At 39.8% G+C, this 24,862-nt stretch overlaps 2 protein-coding genes across 2 annotated transcripts; one reads left to right on the top strand and one right to left on the bottom strand.

Annotated features, from left to right (window-relative positions):
• Positions 1-545: 545 nt before the first annotated feature.
• Positions 546-2,342, top strand: LOC146662150 (uncharacterized). Its single transcript, XM_085417776.1, has one exon. The coding sequence runs from the start codon at positions 546-548 to the stop codon at positions 2,340-2,342; it is 1,797 nt and encodes a 598-aa protein (XP_085273902.1).
• A 14,571-nt stretch (positions 2,343-16,913) lies between these two features.
• gdap1 (ganglioside induced differentiation associated protein 1) lies at positions 16,914-24,136 on the bottom strand. Its single transcript, XM_085417777.1, has 6 exons — positions 23,969-24,136; positions 23,217-23,409; positions 22,554-22,727; positions 22,139-22,233; positions 19,767-19,881; positions 16,914-19,609 (listed from the first exon to the last, which is right to left on the bottom strand). The coding sequence occupies exons 1-6, from the start codon at positions 24,125-24,127 to the stop codon at positions 19,257-19,259; spliced, it is 1,089 nt and encodes a 362-aa protein (XP_085273903.1). The 5' UTR covers positions 24,128-24,136; the 3' UTR covers positions 16,914-19,256.
• Between the last annotated feature and the right edge of the window lie 726 nt (positions 24,137-24,862).

Consider the following 24,862-nt stretch of genomic DNA (forward strand, 5'->3'; position numbering starts at 1 on the left):
TATGTGCAAACTGTCTGGTTATGATACCCAGTAACACTTCAACGAGTTACCAATACAACACAAACAAAATGAATTTGTCTTGAAAGGTGCTGTATAAATAAAACTGTACTTTTACTTACTTTCTTTACTCACTTTGTATGTTATTGCAATAATACTTCTTTTTTTTTTTTTACAAAAATAACAGGGATTGAAACTTTATTGGTAATTTTCCAAGTAAAAAAATTATCCTCATTCAAAAGTCATGTAAGAACCTCATTGGCTCACGGAATGTTGATGTTATTTATAAAACAATTCATACAAAAATATGACCTCATTCAAAAATGTCATGTGACAACCTCATTGGCTTATGGAATTCTGATGTCACAGGCTTCTAAAGCATTGATCCTTTGAAGCTTTGATCCTCATGAAGTCTTAAGTAGGGGTGAGGATGTTCAACTTTTAGTCCGTTATTTGCAGCACTTGTGTTAGCAGCATTCAAACGTTCACCAGTAAAGCATTTTCAAACATTTGGATCCTTTCCGTACTCACGGTATACAGACTCCAACATGTCTCAGAAACAGCAAGAAAGACAAGAAGTTGACCCCAGCTCTATTCCATGGTATGAGTCCCTAGACCCTTATATCAGCTCTCTTCCTTGGGATGAACAGGTAGAGTTAGAGGAAAAGCGACTGGAAGAAATGGAGAATGAAAATCTCATGAACAGAGAGAAGATTAAGATCCTGACGGAAGAAAATGAGAGAAAGAGCGCTGAATTAGAAGAATTATCCTACCAGCTTCAAGAAAAACAGGGTATTATTGAGGAGAAACAATGGGCTCTCCAAGACGAGAAGAATCAGGAGCTCCAAGAAAAGCTTGATGGAGCTCTGGAAAAAATTAAAGACCTGCTCCAAAAGGAGAAAAAAGAGAGCATAAAACAGGAAAACATGCTCAAGAAGAATCAGGAGCTCCAAGAGAAGCTTGGCGAAGCTCTGGAAAAACTGAAAGAAATCCACCAAGAAGAGAAACAACAGTCCACACAGCAGAGAGACATGCAGCACAAACTCCAAGCCATGGAGGAAAAATACAAAGCGCTGCAGGTGAAACATGCAGCAACTCTGCACAAAAATCAACAGTTGCTTCAAGACAAGAAGCAAATGGAAATGGAAAAGAAACAAATGGACTCCAATGTTGACGAGATGGAGGAAAAACACAGATTGCTCCAAATCAGGCTCGAGAAAACAGTGCACAGAAATAAAGAGTTCATTCAAGAGAGAGAGCAACAAGAAATGCTCGAGAAAGAAACGGACTCCAAGCTTGAAGTCTTGGAGGAAGAACTGAAAATGCTGCAAATGACTCTTGAGGAAGCACTGCTCAAAAATAAAGAGATGCTTCACGAGAAAGACCAACAGAAAATACATCAGGAAGAAATGGATTGCAAGCTGAGGGACATCGAGAAACAAAATGAAGGCTTCCAAGTTATGCTTGATGAAGCTCTGGAGAGAAATAAGGAGATCCTCCAAGACAAGAAACAAGAGCCCGTAGGGCAGAGAGACCTGCAGAGCAAACTCCAAGCCATGGAGGAAAAACACAAAGCTCTGCAGGTGAAACATGACAAAACTCTGCACAAAAATCAACAGTTGCTTCAAAACAAGAAGCAAATGGAAATTAAACTGAAACAAATGGGCTCCAATGTTGACGAGATGGAGGAAAAACACAGATTGCTCCAAATCAGGCTCGATAAAAAAGTGCACGGAAATAACGAGCTGCTTCAAGAAAAAGACCAACAGAAAATACAACTGGAAGAAGAAAAACTTATTCTTCAGAGGAAAAATGAAGAACTCCAAGAACTGTATAATGAAACGAAGTACAAAACAACTGTACTGGAAGGAGAAAAGAAAAAACTGGCAAATCAATGCTCAGCGATGCAGAGTAGCATCAATGAAATGCTGAGAAAAAATACAGAACTTGAAGAACTTTCTAAGACCTTGAAGCACAAAAACACTGAAATCCAGGCACAAAAGCAAGAACAACAGAAAACACATAAAGACCTGCAGTGTAGACTTCAAGATATCCAGAAGAGAAACCAGCAGCTGGAAGACATGCACACAGATGTGCACAAGGCAAAGCAAATAGAGGAGGCAACAGTTAAAGAACTGAAAGACCATCTTAAAGAAAAACAAGAACAATTAGAAGACATGGTGAAAAGATGCAACAAACTTGAGAAAGAAAACACAGAAACAATGGATGAGCTGAAAACCCTCATCATTGAGAAAAAAGTGCTGGTGGAAGAATATCTAAAAAAGAAGAGAAAACGTTTCCACTGGTTCTGGAGGAGGGACACTGCTGCTTCTCACCTGATGTAAGCTCGTCTTCCTCCACCTCTATTCCATCTTCATTTTCCCCCTTCCCCTCCCTCCTTTTTCTTTTTTCACCCTCACCCCCCGACCAGTCCCGGCAGTTGACTGCCCCCTCCTGAGCCTGGTTCTGCCATAGGTTTCTCCTTTAGGTTTCTTTCACTTTAAAAGGAGTTTTTCCTATCCACTGTCGCCTGGTGCTTGCTCAGAGGGGATTGTTGGGGTTTTCTCTCCTCTCTCTTTCCTTCTTTCTATCCCCCCTTTTCCCCCTTCTACCTTTTCCTTTACCCAATAAACACAATTGGCCACATTTTACATGTGTTTGAAAAATGTCTTCATTCAACAATAATTCATCTTAGGTATAAAAACAAGAAATGGGTAATAGCAGCATGTGTGTTTGTGTGTGTGCATAATATACATACTTGTATCTCAGAAGGAATTAATACTAGATGGGTAGAGACAGGTTTTAAAGACTAGAAATGAAAACATGTGAGTCCTGTCTTTAAATAAAAATATGGAATTCCCTATATTCCTATCTATTCCAAACAACGGTAGTAAGTAACAAAGTTTCAAATTTGTCTTTCCCTTTGACTCTTAATTTATTAACCATGAACAAGAGGTCAGAGGTCAAATGTGGCACGATACCTTAAATCTTTCTATGATACTTTCTGTATTTGGACCAGAGATGGGCAACACCGCATAGTCTGATTACTTTTTTCAAGTAACGAGTAAAGTAAGGGATTACTATTGCAAAAAAGGTAATTAGATTACTGTTACTTTCCCGTAAGCAGGCTACATTACTGCGTTACTAATCCTCGTCATTTTCTTCACAAGAGTGTCTCATGACAATGACGTACGAGCATGCGACGTCCGTGGCAGCAACAGACGTGTGTAGATCAACAAAGGATAATATGGAGTGCAGGAGAGAGTACGACCATGCAGGGTTTAAAGCTTGGAAGTACTGACATTACTTTGACTTTGATTCTGTAAAAAGTGACAAAAACATTGAAAACATACGGTAGTGAAGTCGGGTTTTTGTGATTAAGTTCTTAGCTCCCTGTTTCAGTTTTGTTGTTGTCCTCCCCGGTGTTCCCCTGACACTCTTGGTATTTGATGCATGAAGGCTTCCTCGGCTCAGCTCCCGTCTCCACACCCTGCCGTCACTTTTTTAAATACTTCCATCACACCAACAGGCACTTTAGAATCACCAATTGACAAGCATGTCTTTGGACAGGCTCAAACCGGAGAGGTGATCAATGGACCACAGCGCTGCACACCCCTGGCAACTTTGGGGGTAAAGCCACTGGTTTGTGGTGGTTGCCAGGTGAAATCAGGGTCTGCTGCACCAAAAACATAATTGTGATTGCTTTGGTTGCAATGAGATTGCCATAGTCATCTGCAGTTTGCATGTAGGATGCCAACTACTCACCAAGCGGGAAGATTTAATAACATTGCATGTTTCATTTCAAGACTCTGTAGTCACAGAGCAGAGAGTAGAAAAGGTGATAATGAAATGTTTTTTGGAGCTTTACTACCAAGTAATCAACATCAGACTTGTGAACAATTAAAAGCAAACCCAACATTTAGAGTCTTAGGAAGATAATCACAGAGACAGAAACTTTCCACTGTATCATCATCTCTTAAAACGAAGTATTCAAAGTCTGAGGTAGGGTTGTTATTTGAGGTATTCCTGGGAAAATCTTTGAGGTCCATTTGAAAGCTCCAGATTCTTTAGATTGACTGTCTCATACTTTGATTGTGAATATAGAGGATTGTAGCTCAAGTTAACATGGAAAGATAGAGGTCTAAAGTCGCTAAAACATTTGGATGCTCTAGGAAATAAAACATTAAAGGCTTTCAACTGTTTTCTTAATTGAAAGACCATCTTTACACTCAATGGACACTTTATTAGGTACACCCTACTAGTACAGGATTGGGCCCCCCTTTGCATTCAGAACTGCTTTCGTTCATCATGGCACAGATTCATAGACTTTTCACTGGAGTCTAACATTCTGGCACTGGTGACCGGTAACAAAAGACAAAAGTGGAACAAACAAAAAACAGAAAATATTCCCAGAACAACTGGGGATATTTCTGAAATCACAATCCTACTGAGGCTTTGCAGACACTTTGCCAAATTAGTCATCATTTGGAGCAGTTCAGCAGCCCTTACAGAAGTCTTTTTAGTGTACAAACCAAAATACTTTAGATGGAAAGCATGATTCTGTTTACAGTCCAAACCAGTTTATTGCATATTTATGGAGTTTGGAGGCATCCAGCAGCAAAGTTGCTCAGATAATTATTTGGATTTGGTTAAATAGAGAGGCTTTCTTTCAACATGAAGCCTTGAGGCAGAAACATTTTTATTAAAAACCATTATACTTAATGTGGCAGGCTCTTTACACAGTGTAGTCCCTGTGACCTTATTAATCTGGTCGTTAAGTGATGACGTGACGAATCCTACTTCCGGGCCTAAAGTAGTCTGCGTTTAATATGGCTTTTGTGTTGTTAACCTGTTTAATGTTTTGTATTTTCTTCTATTTAATCTCAAAAAGCTCCTAAAACAGTCAGTGATCACTGTTGACCTCCCTCAGCTTTTATTACTGCTAATCATTTATTTAAGCTCAGTTTTTAAAACCTTAGGATGTAACTACAGCCCAGCCCATGCAGCAGTATATGAATCAGAATCAGAATCAGAATACTTTATTGATCCCTGGGGGAAATTATTTTTTGTTACAGTGCTCCATTTTAAACCAACATTAAGACAAGACAGACAATACGCTAACTAAGAATAGTACAATATATACATATATATACATACATACATACATAAGTCACTTATAAATAAATATTTGGAAAAGAAACATGTGTAGTTGTAGCAGCAAACAGTGTGTTAAGTGGATGCGTTGTACAGGGAGATGGCCACAGGCAGGAATGATTTCCTGTGTCGTTCAGTGGTGCTTTTCGGTAATCTCAGTCTCTCACTGAACGAGCTCCTGTGACTGACCAACATGTCATGGAGTGGGTGGGAGGTGTTATCCAACATTGTCTTTATCTTGGACAGCATCCGCCTCTCCGACACCACCTTGAGGGAGTCCAGCTCCATCCCCACAACATTGCTGGCCTTACGGATCAGTTTATTAAGTCTGTTGGCATCTGCGACCCTCAGCCTGCTCCCCCAGCATGCAACAGCATAGAGGATCGCACTGGCCACCACAGACTCATAGAAAATCCTCAGCATTTTCTGGCAGATGTTGAAGGACCTCAGTCGCCTCAAAAAATAGAGACGACTCTGGCCCTTCCTGTAAAGTGCTGTGGTGTTTTTAGCCCAGTCCAGTTTATTGTCAATGTGTACTCCAAGGTATTTATAGTCCTCCACAATGTCAACACTGACCCCCTGGATTGAAACAGGGGTCAAGTGTTTCCTGGTCTTCCTGAAGTCCACGATCAGTTCCTTGGTCTTTGCCACGTTGAGCTGCAGATGATTCTGCTCACACCACGTGACAAAGGAGTCGACCACAGCCCGGTACTCTGTCTCATCATCCCTGCTGATGCATCCAACCACCGCAGAGTCATCAGAAAACTTCTGAAGATGGCAGGTCTCTGTGCAGTGGCTGAAGTCTGTGGTGTAGAGGGTGAAGAGGAAGGGGGAGAGGACAGTCCCCTGTGGTGCCCCTGTGTTGCTAATCACCTTGTCAGACACACACTGAATGACTAACCTCGTATTGTGGATGGATTATCTCAGTTGTTCTCCTGGCTGAAGTTTGGTCCTTTTACAGCATCCTGCCATGCGATTACATTTGTTCCTGACCACCGAGAACACTCACGTTAACTTTTATCGAGTGGAAAAAAGTTAGCTTGTTTATATTATGCTAACATAGCTGTGTCGCTAGCGGTCACGTAGCACATCATTATATACCAGCTAGCCAAACTTCAGTAACCCTACAAACGTCACTGCTGTTTAGTTTTCTGTCTTCATTTATTTTGGAAGTGATAACAGAGCTGTACGTTTTAATTTGTTTCCAAAACCCCGCAGTCAGGACATGCTATATTGTATTTAGATAGAAGCTAGCGAGCTAACTTTCTGCTAACTTCTAACTCCGTTAAATGTCATAAATTCCGTTTTCATGGATGTCTGGATGTTAAACTCAATTGTTACACCTGGTAGAGCAGAATGCTGATCATTTTATTAAAGATGAAAGACTTTAGACAGTTTTTCAACTCTCAGTAATGCCATAGTGATCGTTTGATATATGGACTATTGTACAGCAGTAATCCGTTCACCATAAGCCAATATAACTGAGTAAAATACACCAGATAGCACTAACCACAATTGTAATTCCCTGATATACTGTCCCTTCCTACCTTCATTTTACACTTTGGAAGTTCAGCCTTATTTTCCTCAATAGGTTGCAGATTCCCTCTTAGACAAAAATACTCTCCAGCTGTGTAGGAGTTTTCCTTTGTTTATGTGGCGCATTTGAGTTTCAACTCATGCATGTGATGATGGAATTTATTTTGATTTGCCTAAAGCCCCTTTTCATTTCTGTGGCCACAGCCTGAACTTCTGGTCAGTGTGGTCAGCTTGGTGTGGCTGTCTATTAGGTGAGCTGCAGAACGCATGACCTGTGGTAATGTGGGGCTCTGCTTGGCTGAGCCTAGTCTGAATTGCTTTTGGATTGACAGAGAAGAGCAGGGCAGGGACAAGCAGTGGTCAAACTCTCTAGCTGAATATGTCTGCATAAGTGAACTTAAAAGTCAGAGGTGTGGGTGAGGGTTTTATAGTGGATAGTTCCAGCTTCTTTGTTCCTCCCATGTCTGTCTGCCTCTGCTCTCTGTTATATACTTTTTATTCTGAAATACTCTGAGTACTCTGTCTGAGGTAGTCTGAGGCATGCGTTAAGTGTAAAGGAAGAAAGCTAAACACATAACCTATAACCTATCATATACAACTGCTGAACATTTCATTATGTACACCTTTGCTAGTACCAAGTTGGACCCCCTTTCACCTTCAGAACTGCATAAACTCTTCATGGCACAGATTGAACAAGGTGCTGGAAAGATTCCTCTGATATTTTGGTTCATATTTATAAGATAGCACCACACAGTTCCACCACATCCCGAAAGTGCCCTACTGGATTATGATCTGTTGACTATGGAGGCCATTTGAGTACAGTGAACTCAATGTTATGTTCGAGAAATCAGTTTGAGATCATTTGTATTTTATACCACGGTGTGTTATCCTGCTGGAAGCAGCCATCAGAAGATGGACACACTGTGGTCAATAAGGGATGGACAAAGTGTTCCCTGAAAATATTTCCCCCACCATTACACAATAAAGCAGCCTGAAGCATTGATAAAAGGCAGGACAAATCTATGCTTTCATGGTACTTAAGAAAAATTGGCAGCAAAAATCAAGATTTATCAGATCAGTCAATGTTCTTTCAATCTTTTATTGTCCACTTTGGTGACTCCGTGTCTGAGCTTCAGTTTCCTGTTCTTACTCATCAGGAGTGGGACATCCATGTAGTCTTCTGCCATTGTAGCCCACAATATGTCAGATCTTGAAGCAGTTACCTTTCCGCACCATTCTGATGCTCAGTTTGAGCTTCAGCAGGTTGTCTTGCTCATGTCTATGTGTCTGAATGCACTGAGAGCAGCTCAACAGGTAGAGCTAACAATGCAGCTAGTGAGTGTGTAAGTTTTAAAGGTCTATAATCAGTATGACAAGGCTCCTTTCAAATAAGTCCTTGGAAGCATTTGTAATGAACCAATAGATTATCACCATCCAGCTTCACTATGTCTAGTTTTAACACAGCTTTTAACTGAAGTCAGTTAAGAGTACATTTAAATGTAATACTTCCAACTTTAAAGATAATACACTATTACCTAAGTGTAACATTTGACTTGCAAAGAATGGAAAAGGCTGTTTGTTAGGAGTTATTATGATAAACTTTGAGGAGAGAGGGCATGAGTGGGCATGAGTGGTCAGGAGTGATGATCAATCCATGTCATCCAGGACGTATAATAATTCATACTCAACACAACAAACAGCAGGGAATCACTCAGATGGCATCATCTTCAGAGAGGTTGCACTCAAAGGAACGAAACTAAGCATTTACAGTTTGTTGGTGTGAGTAGACCTCCATATCAGTGCAAATGTTTGTTAGTACAGAACTGCCATCCAGAAATGGAGTCTTCACACCAACCCTCCAAAAGCATGAAGCCCACGATGCAGTTCCACTTCGCATCTTGAATGCCATGGTAATAAAACAAGAAAACACAAGAAAACACAAGAAAACGTGACTAATTCATTTTACTCGTGTTGCTCTGAACACCATTTTTTTAAAGATAATTTGTTGCCTGAACTAAACAGCTGAATTCAGCATCAGATTGGCATGACTGGAACTTATATCTCAAAATGACTATATTGTATCAGTGTGTGGCACATTTTCCAGTTGTGGCCCTCACCTCACCGGCTCAACAGTTTTGAGTATCGGAAACATCCGTGTGGCAGATAAGAGTGTAAAAATACAAAGTATAACTGTAAAAGGTAGATATCCCTGTGCCATGCAATTTCAAACACAACCCCAATTCCAAACTTCAGCGCTGGATAAAGTGTAAATAAAAATGTAAATAAATACATTTTTAAAAAGTAGAGTCATTTGTAGACAGTTTTTAAAAAATATATTCAATTTACAATGAAACATAGAAAACATAGCAAATGCTCGATTTCAGAAATAAACCATCTTAAAAAAAAAAAAAACTCCCAAAAAGTTGGGACAGGATCATGTTTACTGACTTCTGGACAAGCAATGTTCTGTCATTCAAGTATAGCAAAATTACAGGTTTAAAGCTGTTGTAATAGATGCAAAGTGCAGTTTGGCATTGTCTTACTGAAAAATGCAAGGCCTTAACTAAAAAAGAATATGTCTGGATGTTGCTCTAAAACTTGTGTGTACCTTTCAGGATTGATGGTATCAATACCACAGGTACTAACACACCTCCGTACCATCAGAGAAGCAGGCGTTTGAACTGAGTACAAGGTGGATAGTCTGTCTTCTCTTTAGTCTCTTTAGTCAAGCCATCTGACATATATATACATGCATATATATATATATATATGTAAGCGTGTATGTGGAAATGTGTGTGTACGTATGTATGCATATATACATATATGTATGTATGTGCGTGTCTGTATGTATGGTTGTATCTGTATGTATGCAGGTGTATGTATAACTTGTACATATCTTTCTTGTGTAAATGTAAATTTGTCTGTGTTATTGTGTAAATACTTACGCTATTGTGTACACACATGGGGAGATGCTGAACTGCCTTTCAGTGTTTTTGTAACAATGACAAAAAAAAGCTATTCTATTCTATTCTATTCTATTCTAAATACTAGCCTAAACCAATAACAACCGGATTTAGAAGAGGTTGACGCCAAACTACCTGCCAAAAATGTAGGCCTTGATGAAATGAGACTAATAAGAATAATTCAAAAGCATTTTGCATTTTGGAGTCATTAAAGTGTAAAAAGAGTTTTTCAGTTATTAGAAATGAAAACATGACCATGTTAACTTGACCTTTCAAAGATGCACGCTTTGTGCAGTGACTGCAGTGGTTGATCGTACATGTCAGGCTATGGGTCAGATTCTGTGGTTAAAACTGAAGTCATCATAATGCAATCCAGACCAAACCACCATGTACTTTGTCCTTCTTCCAGAGGCTATAACTAACAATTACTATTGCTAACTACAGCTGGGCAGTGCTGTGAGTTCTTGCTAACGCTTGTGTTTTGTGGCAGATAAAGAAACATGTCTCATTTATTTCTTGCCCATAAACCAAAGGAGGTGCAGGAGCTTCAAAATATAATAATGGATTGCATTTATATAGCGCTTTTCAGGGCCCTCAAAGCGCTTTACAATTCCACTATTCATTCACACACTGGTGGAGGCAAGCTACAGTTTTAGCCACAGCTGCCCTGGGGCAGACTGACAGAAGCGAGGCTGCTATATCGCGCCATCGGCCCCTCTGGCCATCACCAGTAGGCAGTAGGTGAAGTGTCTTGCCCAAGGACACAACGACCAAGACTGTCCGAGCTGGGGCTCGAACCGGCAACCTTCTGGTTACAAGACAAACTGCCAACTCTTTGAGCCACGATATAAGTCCTTCATTCCCCAAAGTGTAGCTTGACAATTGGGAACTTGGAGCAATGGGGGGAAAAAATGGCTCTCCACTTGGCTAGTGTTAGTGGGTTCAGGCTAGTCAGAGAAAACAGACCTCTCCAATCCTCCATGAATACAGCCGTGTCAATAAAACCCTCTGCCATTTAATTCTTCTCTTTGTATCGCACTGCTGAGATACACAGCCAAATAAGAAAATTTTAAAGCTCATTTTGTTTTCAGTTTTGCTTTTTTTTTTTTAAACAACAGAATTGAAATGGGCTTCAAATAAACAGACACGGGAGGTTTGTGTATGGGTCTCTTTGTTTCTGGTTGAAGGATTATTGCCATGCAGTTTTCCTCATCCCTACCCAACAGATGCATTCACTTTAAAATCCCAGTGGTGTAGTTACAGTACTGTTTCATAAGAGATGGAAAGAAGAGCATTAACCTTTGGCATCACAGAAACCCCCTGATAGACTGACTGTCCTTTAGCTATTTCTCCTCTTTTTCATATTCAAAATGCGGAGGGTTTTGTGATTAGAAAGAAGAAGCTGTCATTTTATTATGGCTTTTTTAAAATGTTTCATTTGTTTCGCTTGGGCAACATTTGGTCACACAGAAACACATTGTTTATTCATTTGTTCTTTCAGTAACAGTATCTTGTGTTAGATGGGCTCCACAAGACAAAGTATTCATCGTAAGACAGCAATAAAAAGAAAAGCCAGTTTCCTGTGAAGCAGTTATGAATATGGTTTGTGTTGCAGCCCTTTCTCTTCATTTCCTTTGAAATGTTTTGTTTCCTCCTCAAAAATGCTCTACCGTATAGACTACCTCCTGTGTGCCACTTGCAATCTACACCTCGAGGGCATTTATAAAGCCATATATTTTTATAGGAGTTGTCACATTGGGATAACTCTGCGGCTGCGAGCCAAGGCCACCGAAAATAATCAGTGTTAATGACACACAGTAAAACACGAGCTCGCTCGGTTCCTTTCGAATGCTGTGCGGCTTGGTGGATTGTTCATGCTGAAACAAGTGTTTCTCATTATGTCGAGTATTGTGCTTGGCAAAGAGGCCGCAAAAATCCTGCCAATGCATAATCTGCTTTTCCAGTGCCTGCTTAGAATACCATATATAGTTTCACCTGTTATCCTGCTCACTTCTCAGAGATAATCCACAGAGTCAGTATGTTTTGCACATATTCAACTCTGTATATTTTATATATTTTATTATTATTATTATTATTATTTTATTTTATTTTTTTACTATTTAATTTGTAAAAATTAAATAGTAACACACACACACACACACACACACACACACACACACACACACACACACACACACACACACACACACACACACACGTAGGAAAATATTTAGTATACACATCCAGAAATGCATACACTATTATATATTGTACATATATTTATTAGTTTCAGGTTGGCCATTCTTGTATTTTGCTCGTTTGTGTTGTTGTGTTTGCACATCTCTGTTGCTTGTGGGGCTCGCACACAAGAATTTCACTCGCATGTGCTGTGCCAGTGTGCCTGCACATGTGATGTGCCAATAAAAAGTGATTTGATTTGATTTGATTTGATTTGATTTGAGCTTGAAGCTTGCTCAAGTCTCAGCGCACTCCCGGTAAGGCTCCTTTCCTGGCAGCCATCTTGAAAATAGCATGTTGGTTTGTAACAGAGATGTGGAATTTGGGACACAAATGGAACGTCTGTGTGAAGATAAGTGGACATTTAAAGAACTATACCACCAGTTCAAAGGTTGCAAGATCAAATATAACCCCAAATCCCAAAGGCTTCTGTCCCAGTGAGAATCAGATGCCCACAAAAAACATCCCACCCGCCCCCTTCATCCCCCTCAAAGAGGATTTGTTTTCAAATCTTCACTTTGTCAAAGGAAATTCCCCTCAGGAGAAGAGTTTTTGCAACAACAGTCAGATTGCATTATTGTGCTCAGTCATTGCCTTTACAAGTTCAGAGAGGACAAGCTGCCATCAGAGCGCTCCAGCTCAGCTGATTTCACTTGGATTTTTCTCGTTGCCTTTCGTGTAGCATTCACAGCTATCAATATGAGGAAAGGCTAATCGAGATCGCATTGATAGGGCAATATATAACTTCATTACAATCTCATTGGCATAACAGAAGGAGACAATTACAATCACATTATAAATTAATGACTAATAATGGCATTCTAAACAGAAAGGAGAAATCAGACAAAGACCAATGGGCAACAGATTAGTGTTTGTGTGTGCTTGCTTTATAGACTGCAACATAAACGGATGTTTGTGTGTGTTGTTGGTGTGTGAAAGGCAAAGCCGAAGCAGAAGCGTGTTTTTTTTAATGGTCTGCTAGTAGGAAGTCATCAGGTCCTCCTTCAACTGATCTATGATTGCAAAATAAAAACTTTCCTGGTGGGTGAAATAATTTTGTTCTATTAAATTAAACAACTGAATATAACATGGGCTTTTTGGTGTTTTTGAAATTACGGTACCTGTTACAATGATGATAAAGCAGACAATGTTTTAGGGCGGGCCTACAGTGTCACTCGGTTTTTCAGTTGAAGCTACTCATCCCTCATCATGTCCAATTTCAAACCAGCAAGGTGGCATTGAACGCTCACCTTGAGGATAGTAAATGTGCTTTTACTAACCAAAGTGGTCATGCCCATCTTTTATTTACAGTGTATGGCTGAGTGCACAGAAAACTGTTAATGTGGTCATGCTAAGTTGTTGTGCTCATAGACTGGAAGGTTTTGAATATGCCAAGCAATGCTCTCTTTTACTGTTTATATAATCATATAATTTCATATCATATGACATCATTACCTGGTGGATCCATAGTGTAGTCGTTTACACACATTTGTGCAACAAATAAGAGATGCCCAGTTTCAGATGAAAAGGGCATCTGGTGTAAAAAGTCTTCTAATCTGAACATTGTGAACAAGGGAGCGGGCAAGTGTAGGTTTATTGTATGATATCATTGCAACTGCATGCATCTGACATCTTTACAGTCAGTGTTACGACCACTAACAGTTCAATAAAATTTCACAGCAAGTGAAACCATTAATATTTCTGATATTTCTTCTGTGTGCTGACAGTCAGTAAAAATATCTGGAATGATCCTTTCCACTTTAATTTATGTTTCTGCATTACTGTTTTATGTTTGTCACCAGTCCGATGCATGGCTAAGAGCGAACCCAAATTAACACTTATGGTCAGTTTAGTATCACCAGTTTGTACTGCGTGTCTTTGAACTGTGGGAGGAAGCCAGAGTGCTCGGAGAGAACCCAAGCAAACACGGGGGGAACTAGTGCAGAGTGCAGAAAAATGGTCTCGTGTGAGATGTTGCTAGTTCACTGGCTTGCTTAAGTCACAGCTGTAAAACCAAACTGAGAACCTCAGAGTTGAGAGATGTGTGTAAACCTCACATCTTCTTTCAGAGTTGAGGACTCATGTCTGGCTGTAGCATGCATCCAAACCACAGGCTGCCAGGTAATGCAAGGTTATACGTTTTATTTACAGAAGACGAACACACACGTGTGGGAGTTGTGGGTTATTTAAGGGCACCTTTGAGGGAACTGAAGGGATAAATAATACACTATGCGCCACCTGTCACAGAACCCATAGGCATAGAGTAGTTCTTATTCAGCAGTTTATGCTCATTACTTTACTGTCTTTCACTGATTCTGATATCTAAGGACAATTTAAAGTCTTTTCTTTGTTGTGGCATATGATAGGTGTTATATAGCATTTTAAATCCCTTCGGGTAAGGTCACACCCTATCACCAAGGGGGGATCATGGGAGTGGAAGTGTTCTCTATGTGAAAGATGGACTCCTCATGGACTCCTTGTGTTGCTCCTCATAGAGTTTTTTCACAGGCACAGACTGCAGGTGTAGCGACCTCTGTTGCAGTATACTGTGTCCATTTGACTCATGGATGTTTTACCACTTCAAACCAACTAACTCCAACACCGCCACACTGCACTGAAAATGCTGCTGAGAAATAATTTCCCACATCACCTTAGATCTCCACTGAAAGCAGTAGTTTTTCCTGGAAATGGCAACCTCATGATACACAGAAAATTCATTTGCACAATAAAAACCTGATGGTGTGTTTGACCTGGCCACATCTGGCCAATTGAACCGAGATTTATAATGCGGCAGGTCGGCTCCAAAAGGCGTCGGGTACCATCTCCCCTGCACAGCAGTGTTTATGTAGGCCAAGTTTAAATATTTGAGGAGCACATGTGGGGATGAATAGTGGCACAGGGTTTCATCATAAAGCTGTGAAGGGCGAGCCAGCGGGGGGTCATTTTAACGGTAGTGTCAACATCATGAGGTCCCACCTCTGTCGACTCAGCAAACAGTATATCGCAGATGCTCTAAAAGAGGTGGTGCCGGCTGCTTTCTGGAAAAGGTTGGTGGTTTTTTAGAACGTTATTGATAGCGCCAGCAAACCCCGGACATCTCTCCCCATTGGTTCTAAACTGTGTGTCCAAAGTAACCATCAGAGAATGAAATAGAAGACAGGAGGACTAACGTGTGATGCAACAATAGTGATAGAATTGCGGTTGCACAAAGAGCGAAACAGCTGCTGTTCTATTGACTGAGGTAGTCTTTCTTGGCCTTGTCTACAGTATTATTATGTAATCTCACTGTATATACAAGGAACAAATGGAGGTCATCATCTTCTCCAACATCTTCGACATTTGTCTGGACTAATCAGAGAGCAAGACACGTTTTGTTGCTCTGGTTTTGCAGATGTGACGGAGGGTTTGATGATTAGATGATTCCACTTTTCTGATTACTTCACTAGTTTCTGGAAAACAGTTACAAAGAAGTTTATATCACCACTTTTTCTTTGCTGTCATGACATTTCCTTCTGCATCCCACATTTCCCCAAATCTAATGTTACCCCAGCTCACAGTCTCTTGCTGTAAAAAGTCATGATCCCACTCTCTCAGTTGGCAGTGAAGGAGTCACGGGGAAGTCAGCTCAGCTGCGAGCTACTGCTGCGTGGGTTGCTGTTTACCCAGTCTGCCTGTCTGCGGACATCCAGCACAGCTCTCACTTCAACACCCCAACTGTCCACCTGTCTCCTGTTTCTGCACAGACACTTGCAATCCTGCAAGCAAATCCCTACTCTAGCAAGAATAATTATCACTCTTATCTCTTTTTAAATTTTTTTTACTGCTTTCGATTTTGACAACCCTAATTTCAGGTCATTCTGCAGCTTTCACATTGCTCTGTGGTCTGTTTTCCAAGTCGTTTTAGCCCTGAGGTCAGCAATGTTCTTGACCCCTCCCTTGTCTTGCATCACCAAGCCTCTGGTTTCCATCCATCACTTTCAGCCACCCAGATGCACTGTACCGCAAGCCTCTATTGCGCTCATTTCTGCTCGTCTTTATGTCTGCTGGGGGTTTCCATGCAACTTTCCGTTTCCAAAACAGACACCTGCTCTACTCCCTCCCAACACACAGACGTTCCCTACTGAGAAAAGCAACAGAAAAGAGAGCGAGAAGAACTATGTTGAGAGAAAAGTGATTTCATGGAAGAAAGGGGGATGAAGAGCTAGTGGGAGCTGGTGATGCAGTTAATTTTGTTTATTTGAAAGGCAGCAAAGAGGCTCCATACAGCTCTGCTTTAGTGGTCTGATTTGATGCCAGTCACCATCTTTAAAGTATGCCAAAGAGGTTTAAAGAGACACTAAACAGAGATTCAAATAATCTACGGGTCTACGTATTACAGCACAAAGGAACCACCAGGTCAAAGCAGCCTCCACTCCAGCGCCACATCATCAAGGACATCAGCCACAGCATGGTGCCTTATTTTTTCTATCCGTAATAGTCTTCTGCCAGGTAGATGCATGAAACCTTACATGGATTCTGCTCACCTCACAACCCCTGTCAGTCCCTGACCTTACACAGCCTCCAATCATTAGATGGTACCATTAAAGGCATCAGTGCACTTGAAAAGGAGGTGTTTATTTGAAATGAAAGGGTTGTGTCTGACCACTTTTCAGCCTTATGTTTGGTTCGTCGGGTATTCAGAGGTAGGGAAGTATGCAAAATCTGACCTTCTCTCTAAATAATGTTTCATTCTTCACACAGTTTGCATTTTGGTGGGCATGTGGTGCAAAGTAATGGAAGCTGTTACCTTCAAGGCCCGACTAGCTTAAAGTGTGTGTGTGTGTGTGTGTGTGTGTGTCAGCTTGTGAAAAGAATCTTATCCTTGAGTGTGATTCAGTTCACCTACAGTTAAAGCCTTTTAATACTCTTAGAAACCCCCCTGTGCTCAGACAAGACTTCTCTCGCATCTATTAAGCAGGTAAATGCAATGCAGTTCAAGAAGGAAACTATTTTATCTAAAGTTTTGACAGAAAACAACCACATACTATTAAAAGCCAGGGAAGAGCACATTTACAATAAAATACTGGAAACAGTTCATTTAAATGCATCTGCTAATTTGTCAAATCCAGTGCCTATAAACACATGACCCTGTGTTTGGAGCAATCCAAATATTTTGGTGCACATGTCTGGGTGCTGAGGGTTGAGCGATACACTCGTATACTCACTGCTCATAATATATCATAATGAGTCTGCAACAAAGAAAACAGTCACCATTGTTGAAAAGTGCAGAGCTGATTCTTGTGAACCACCTGCTGGATTTTAAACAAAGGAATACCGAGATGTCAGGACCAATCGTTTGAACAACCTGTGATCACAACCAGCACCAGAAAGGGGTTTATTTGGTCAGTGGGCTGAATCACATTTGGCTTCAAATATTGCCCTTGTATATAGAAGTCCTTAAGAAAAAAAAATCAATGTATCTGAACGCATTCCACCACATATGTACAAAGTAGCAGTGTTATGTGTATTTTGGAACAAACAGAAGTTTACTGAGCATGCCCCACTTCCTGATGACTTTTCTGTGTAGTATCATGAAGTTGGCTTCTTGGGTCTGCAAGGCTGCATTTGGACCCTTCCCATAAGACTCACTGGCATGAGTAGGTTTTTGACAAAACACTGCCCTCTAGTGGTAAATATGCATGCTTATAGGGCCAGAGTACTGCAGTTTTGTTGCAGAATCAGGGTTAATGATACCATCTTCTATTTAATAAATAATATGTATAATCTGTCATGCTTTTGTTTGGAAAGCAGTCTTTTTACTCTTCCTTTGTTAGTGTTTCCTGTAATCAAATGAAAATTTAAATTTTAATACGGCACAAAAATCTTGTAGGTCACTCACTTTGCTAAATTATAGCAGAATGTATGCATTCAGAGCTCCCAAGAGAACCCATCTGCACTCTGAAACAAAAATGATGATGTCATTATGGTTGCCATTCAAAAGAGCAGCATTTTCCAGACTTGTACACTAGTCCTCACTTAAGTCTTTTGACATCTTTGCTCACATGTGGCTTTAACACGTGTGAGGAATGTCTTTGACAGCTACACTACCCAGCTCCGTGCAACAAAGGCCAGACTTTGTTGAAAGGTCTAGCATGTGTCTGTTTTATGTGGGGGCTGAGCTCACGTGAGGAGGAGTTTAAATCAAAGGGGAGCATATGTTAAATGTCAGCGTTGGCCTGGAGGTTGCGACTGGGCAAACAGATTACTGTAGATGTTGACTTGCATCCAGGTTCTGGGAAATGCGAGTGGTTTCTAGCTGTTTTCTCTTTGAATAAACCTGTAGGATATACGATAGCTTATTAAGCGATGGTGTGCCGTGAATTTTTAATGGCACTCCTAATTATATTTGAATGACAGGGAACACTAGAGGTTGTTTGGGAGCAGTTTAATTTTAGACAGATGTTGAAAAGGATGGTCTGCATATTGACTGTAACAGTACTCATTCGACCATCGTTACGCGGTGAATCTATCAAACACGGAAGCATCATTTATACAGAAAAACATATGCAGATGTGAAGGCTGGGGATACAGTGAAAATGTAGGTCAGCTTCCTATGTAGATTTGAAAAAGTTGCTCACAGAGATTTTAATTTATTTTATTTTCCTAACATGCAAATATTGCCATTAATTAAACAGCAAATGAAAAGCACACGTTAAGCAAAACTGATCCTTAATTTAAAAAAAATACACACAATGATGCCTTTATTCAGCGCTTGTGCACATCTTAGTTCATTAATATATATCAAGTATGCCTTTTGTGCAGGATTTATAAATATGTTGCTTTCAGATAGTAATTGCTTTCATCACTTTAGCTACAGTATGAAAGTCTACTCGTATTTCCTAATATTTGCGTCACTGCTGTGTTATGATTGGATGGTCCAGATTCTTCCGAAGAGGGATGGCGCATTCATGTGCAGCCACATGTGCTGTAAAAACAATCTGCCTATTAAAATGGCCTTTTTGATGCAAGACCCAATCATATTTCCATTATTATCTGTTTCAGACCAACTACTTTAGCATTTGTATATGTTGGCATACTTTTCATACTGCCTACCAAATCGTTGCTGGTGAATATGCACAGTGCTATCCAGATGCATACTCATCAGATGTGGCACCTTTGATTAATGGCAAAACATGCGAAAGCACTGGCTGGACTTTCTAATCAATCCTTTGGTGCGTGATGCAGCAGTGTGTTTTGTGCAACCAGCATCCCAAAAAAACAATTTCGGGCAACATATGTTTATTAATTGCTCGTATGCTGGGTGTTATAGCGTTAGACACTTTGAGTTTGTTTAAACCCCTCTTTGGTCTCAAACCAATTCAGTTTCCCTCAGCTGAAGGCAGTCAGCCTCTTCTTCATGTAAAGAAAAGCGAGGTATGTGGCTCCTCCTAGAACGCCTATCAACAAAGTGGTACCAACAATAGCCGGTGCATTCTTCCTGGCCACGCGAAAGGCCACAGGAAGGACAGCAGAGATCAGGATGTTGTTGACGTGGCCCAGTACTCTCCTGAAGGCTGGGCGCTCCACCACACGTTCATAGTATGTTTCCACGTTCACGCGGTTACCGTTGCCCCAGTAGCGACGAGAGAGGCCGAGAAACTTCAGCCGGTGTAAGGTGACTGCCAGGGAGACGTCAGCCAAGCTGAAGAAGTCACCGCACAACCAGGGCTGGCTGCCTTCTTCTGCAAGTGGAAGAGGAAGGAGAAGATAAGAATATACAAGAAGATAAGAAATACAAGAAGATAAGAAAAGCATCCTACATGTTATTTAAAAAGCTACAGCTCTCAAATTTTGACTGATTAATACAGTATCTGCTATGTGACAAACAGCTGTGGCTACCTGGTGTTTCTTCCACCCTTCTCTGTAGCTCTGTCTCAACCTGATCCATCACACTTTCCAGTTCATCAAGAAGCTTCTTCAGGTACTTCATGTTGTCATGGTCAAATAACTTGGACTACAGAAAATATAAACACATAGCGTATATTTACTTCAAGTGGACATACAGAAAGTGACTAAAATGATCAGATAGGCCGCTACAACACAGAATGATTGTAATGTCTTCATTTTGGTACAACTCCAAGTCCAAAACAGCTGGGATGCTGTAAACGTTAAATAAAAACAGAATAAATTAGAACTGTAACTATCGTTGACTAAATATTTTATTCATAACAGAATATATAAAACATAGTAAATATTTAAACTGAGACATTTTACTATTTTATGAAAAATATTAACTAATTTAAAATTTGACGCCAGCAACGGATCTCAAAAAAGTTGTGACAGGGGCAAGAAAAGACTAACTAATCAGGTTAACTGGCAGAGGGTCAATAACATGACTGACTATAAAAGTAATGTGTCATTATTATCATCATTTACAGTGAATAACATCATCAAAATATTCAGAGAATCAGGAAAAAAGCTTTAAATCAATTTTATGATGCCTGCGATCTTCAGGTCCTCCGGCAGCACTGCATTAAGAACTGGGGGATTCTGTCATGGAAAGAGAAATCACTGTGTTCATTGTGACATTCCCAAATGCATATTAAAGCTCTATTATGAAAAGAAGAAGCCATATGTGAACATAATCCAGAAATACCGCCATCTTCTTTGAGGCAAAGTGGAAAACTGTTATTTGGTCAGATGAATGAAAATGTGAAGTTCTTTTTGGCAAACACAGACACCGTGTCCTTCAGACTAAAGAGGTGAGAGACCTCCTGGATTGTGATCAGCGCTCGGTTCAAAAGTTTGCATCTATGATGGCATGGGGGTGCATAATGGCAGCTTTGCATGTGGAAAAGCACCAACATTGCTGAAAGACATATATAGCTTTAAAGCAACATATGATCCCATCCAGATAATATTTTTTCAGGGATGGCCTTGCAAACTTCAGCAAGACAACATTAAACCAAATACTGTGTCTATTACAAAAGCATGGCTTTGTAGTAGAAGAGTCTGGGTGCTGAATTGGCCTGCCTGCAGTCCAGATCTTTCCGTGATTAGATATATTTGATGTATAGTGAAATGAAAAATGTGATGAAGAAGATCTAGGATTGCTGAGAAGCTATAATCCTCTGTAGGACAAAAATGGGACAACATTCCTCGCCTAAAGGTCCAGCAGCTGTGCATATCAATTCCCAGACATTTACATACTGTTATTAAAAAGAGTGGATGACACACACAGTTTTCTGTTTACGTGTTGCTGCGATCAAATTCAAAATTGGCCAGTATTCTTCTTTTTCATTTTTAACAATTGCTATGTTTTTTGTGTTCTGATGAAAATATGGGTTTATAAAATTTGCAAAACATTTCATTCTGTTTTTACTTATATTTTACACAGTGTCACTGCATTTTTTGAAATGTTAATTTTTTTGGTCTATCTAGTTTTTTGGTTTATCTGTTTTGTTTTGGGTTTATTTGTTTTTTTGTTCTAACTGAAACTTATGCTACTGCGGAAGTTAGCTACATCTGCCTAGTGATTAAATAAACATGATTAGCAAGGAGGTTGGTTCCTCAAAAATGAAAGGCCTCTGCTGCAGATAATACTGCATGTGTGGGGAAAAAAAGTACGTTTTTACATTTTACATTTACATTTCACATATTTACATTAGGAGTCTACTAACAGCAGTATTGCTAAAGCTAGCTAGCTAGCTACCACTTCTTTAGCTTATTAGTTAGCTTCTGTTTACTTTATGGTTGACTACATTTGATGTGCACTATTTTGTTTGTCTGAATTCTTTAACTTATATTTCAGAATCCGAATACTTTATTAACCCCTAAGAAAATTATGTGGTTACAGTTGCTCCAAAACAATAAGAACCGTGACAGGCTAAACTAAATTAAATAACACAATATATTACCAAATTACAAAATATAACAAATGGCTCTAATATATATGAATAGCTCAATTATAAATATCCAGATTTATTTGATATGTGTTTTATAAAGTTTTATTAAAAATTGCAAAATGGAACAAAAATAAAGTTGTACACTTCTTGCAATGCAAGACCAGATGGCATAATGACACTCACTAAATTACAGAGGATTAGTAGGTGTCTGAAATCTCACTACTCAGTGTACTTCTGAGTGACTCTTACATAATTTGTAGTAAATTACTTAACAAAAATATGCTGTGGACAGTGTGTCTCTATAGCCAAGGCTCATTTGGACACTTGATAAAGACATTTGGCTCTCTGGTAATTAGAGTAACTTACTTTCAGGCGCTTTTGTTTTGCTATATAAGCGTCTTTGAGCTCTGGGTTCTGCTCTGCCAGTTTCATCAGCTCTGACTGTGTGCTTCCGATCTGTGCTGTCACCACAAAAAATAGTAATAAGAAAAATATTAGACATGATGAGGCACAAAATTAATCCCACTATTACAGAGTTTTACAGTGAAATAAGAAATGCCAGTATCAACATGTGCGAATGAGAGGTTTTAATCTAAATCATAAAAAAGGTTACATTGCACATCAATGTAAAGTTATAAAATATATATTTTTAGCTTTTATCTGATTTTAAGTACAATGATTCAGAAGGCAGAAATTGATTTAGGATAACTAAGGGTATAGTGTACAGTCTCTTTGATATTCAGTTGAAAATTGTACAGCTATGAGGCTCAGATCGTCTTACTTCGTACACATGTGGCAGCATATGCTGGTATATGGGAGTCCACAGTGATTTCAGGGTGGAGTAGGCAGCCATGGGTGTAGGCATCCATGGGTAGTGAGTCCAGCAGCTCTCTGTAGTGCTGCACTCTTAGGTAGTAGGTACTGCCCTCTTCTGGGACCAGCCTCGGAGTGCCCTCTGGAGGCAAACAAGTCATGGAAAAGGATCAAATTTTGGAATTTAATATTTTTGTTTCTTATGGGGGGTTTTTATGGGTTTATACACTACTGACTTAGGTTAGGGAGAAGACATGATGACAGCAAAGCCTTTATGTTCACTTTCTTCCCTGAGGATTTAAAAACATTTGGGTATCTCCTTAAATGACTTCATGCTTACCAGATGTCCTTTCCTTCTAAGGTGATATGATGCAGACCCTTAGCTATTATGGATCAGTGCACACCAAGGGAAAATAAAAATTTAGAAAAAAAACAATGAAATTATTGAAAAATCAACAAATGTGTGATACAAGGAAATGCATAAAAGCAGACAGAAAATACAATGAAATGAACCCTTTTAAGGTTCTAAGAAGCTGAAGCTTGATATAATATTTTAGTTTTGGTGTCATAAATGAGAGCTTTGGGCTGCAGCTCCTCTAGGGACCAGCAGCTACATATGCATCAATCTCACCATCATTGAAGTTCTGCTCCAGGTAGTCCATGATCTGCGTTGGGTCACAGATGATATTGTCGTTGTGAACTAAGACTGGAACCTCACCACCCGGATTCAGACGCATGAACCACGGCTCATTGTGCTCGCTGAGAGGAAGGCTCACGTCGTACTCTTCACAGTGCAAACTTTTCTCTGCTATGGCGAGACGCACCTGGAAAACAACAACTTATTGTGACTGGGACTGTGGAGGAAGCTTGTTTTTATTTCCCTGCCAATAAAATCTTGCTCTCTTTTCTCCTCCCACAATTTTCAAATAAATCATTGGCTTCTCTTTTATCCAGTCAGCACCTGCCTTTAATTAAAAATTACAGATGCATTTTTACAGCAAAAGTGCATGAATAGTTAGGTGGGTGGATTGAGAGGAAGCTGAACCTCCTTATGATTCTGTTAAGAAGTAATGGAAATGAGAAGTGAAAATAAGCTTGTCTGAAAACCTGCTGTATTTCTGAGAAACACCCTGAAGGACGGAAAACTCATGTCTATACACTGAAATGTGCTGCTGAGCTGCTGTTACACGTGACAGAGCTGAAAGGCAGTCAAGCTACTAACTGTTTTAATGATTAAAAAAAAAACAAAGAGGAACGGGTTTATACAAAGCCTAAACCATCTACAGCAGCAGGGCTGTTTTTGCAGTCCTACAGTGTCATAATTAACCCCGTTATGGGGAGCTGTCCACTAAACTGTGGTGCTGAAAGACTAATGACGCTCACCTTCTGAGAGTTGAACGACTGCGTCCAGTGATACAGCGTCAGTTTGGATTCGCGCTGTTTTGCGACTGTGCCGCACTCCTGATGAACATCTTGCTCTAAGTCCGGGTTTATAAGAGCTGCTTTCTCATCTTGAGATTCAGAGCTGTTTTCGGACGCCATTTTATCCGTTACTGTTGTAGGAGGGGGCGTCGCGGTCGACAAAGTACTCCCCCCTCTGGCTCGGAGTGTAACGCGAAATTATTGTTTTATGTATTTATTTTAAATTAAAAGATAAAAGTAATTATTTTTTAATTACATTCTCGCATTTTCCTTCTTTTTGTATACCTGCGCTCTCTTGCACCCTTACCCCCCTCCCTGCTAGTTCACGTTCTTGCTCCTTGTTGTTGAGACTAGCATAGTTGAAATATTTTACTAAGGGTTTCTTTTAATTAATAGAAAAAAACTACAACTATGGTGCCAAATTTAAAATCCCAAGTATAATAATTAACAAAGTCAGACAACAAATAACACCCTTTAAAGTGCACAGTTCAATCCTTTACTACGTCACAGGCCACCCTTCCTCATCTGAGGCAGTGCAATGAATACGCTGGTACAGCAGAGGTCGCTGTTATCTAACACTGTGGCTGCTACTGGTGCACTCGAGTCTGAATATTATCAGCCTGATACAAAAACTGATGTGTGTTTTTTGTTTTGTTTTTAAGTCAGTGCTATAATATAAAGCGATACTGGTTCTTACTCATTAAACGCAGGTAAATTAAACTGGTTTCTTTCATGTTCTACATAATACATTGAACCATTTTTATTAGAATTGATTTTTTAATACTTATGAAATCAGGAGTTGTTGCCTGAAATGCATGCCCAGCGTATGATTGATCTTTTTTTAAATAATATAAT

This window comes from Rhamphochromis longiceps, linkage group LG9 (assembly GCF_057381845.1).
Source record: "Rhamphochromis longiceps isolate RC_006_pf linkage group LG9, R_longiceps_female_GT1.1, whole genome shotgun sequence".
Classification (NCBI taxonomy): Eukaryota; Metazoa; Chordata; class Actinopteri; order Cichliformes; family Cichlidae; genus Rhamphochromis; species Rhamphochromis longiceps.

Coding starts and splice junctions, on each gene's coding strand:
- gdap1 (XM_085417777.1), bottom strand. CDS start 24,127: ATGGCGTCCGAAAACAGCTCTGAATCTCAAGATGAGAAAGCAGCTCTT. Junction 22,728..23,216: donor GGAGCAGAACTTCAATGATG/GTGAGATTGATG, acceptor GTTTGCCTCCAG/AGGGCACTCCGAGGCTGGTC. Junction 22,234..22,553: donor TGCTGCCACATGTGTACGAA/GTAAGACGATCT, acceptor TTGTGGTGACAG/CACAGATCGGAAGCACACAG.
- LOC146662150 (XM_085417776.1), top strand. CDS start 546: ATGTCTCAGAAACAGCAAGAAAGACAAGAAGTTGACCCCAGCTCTATT.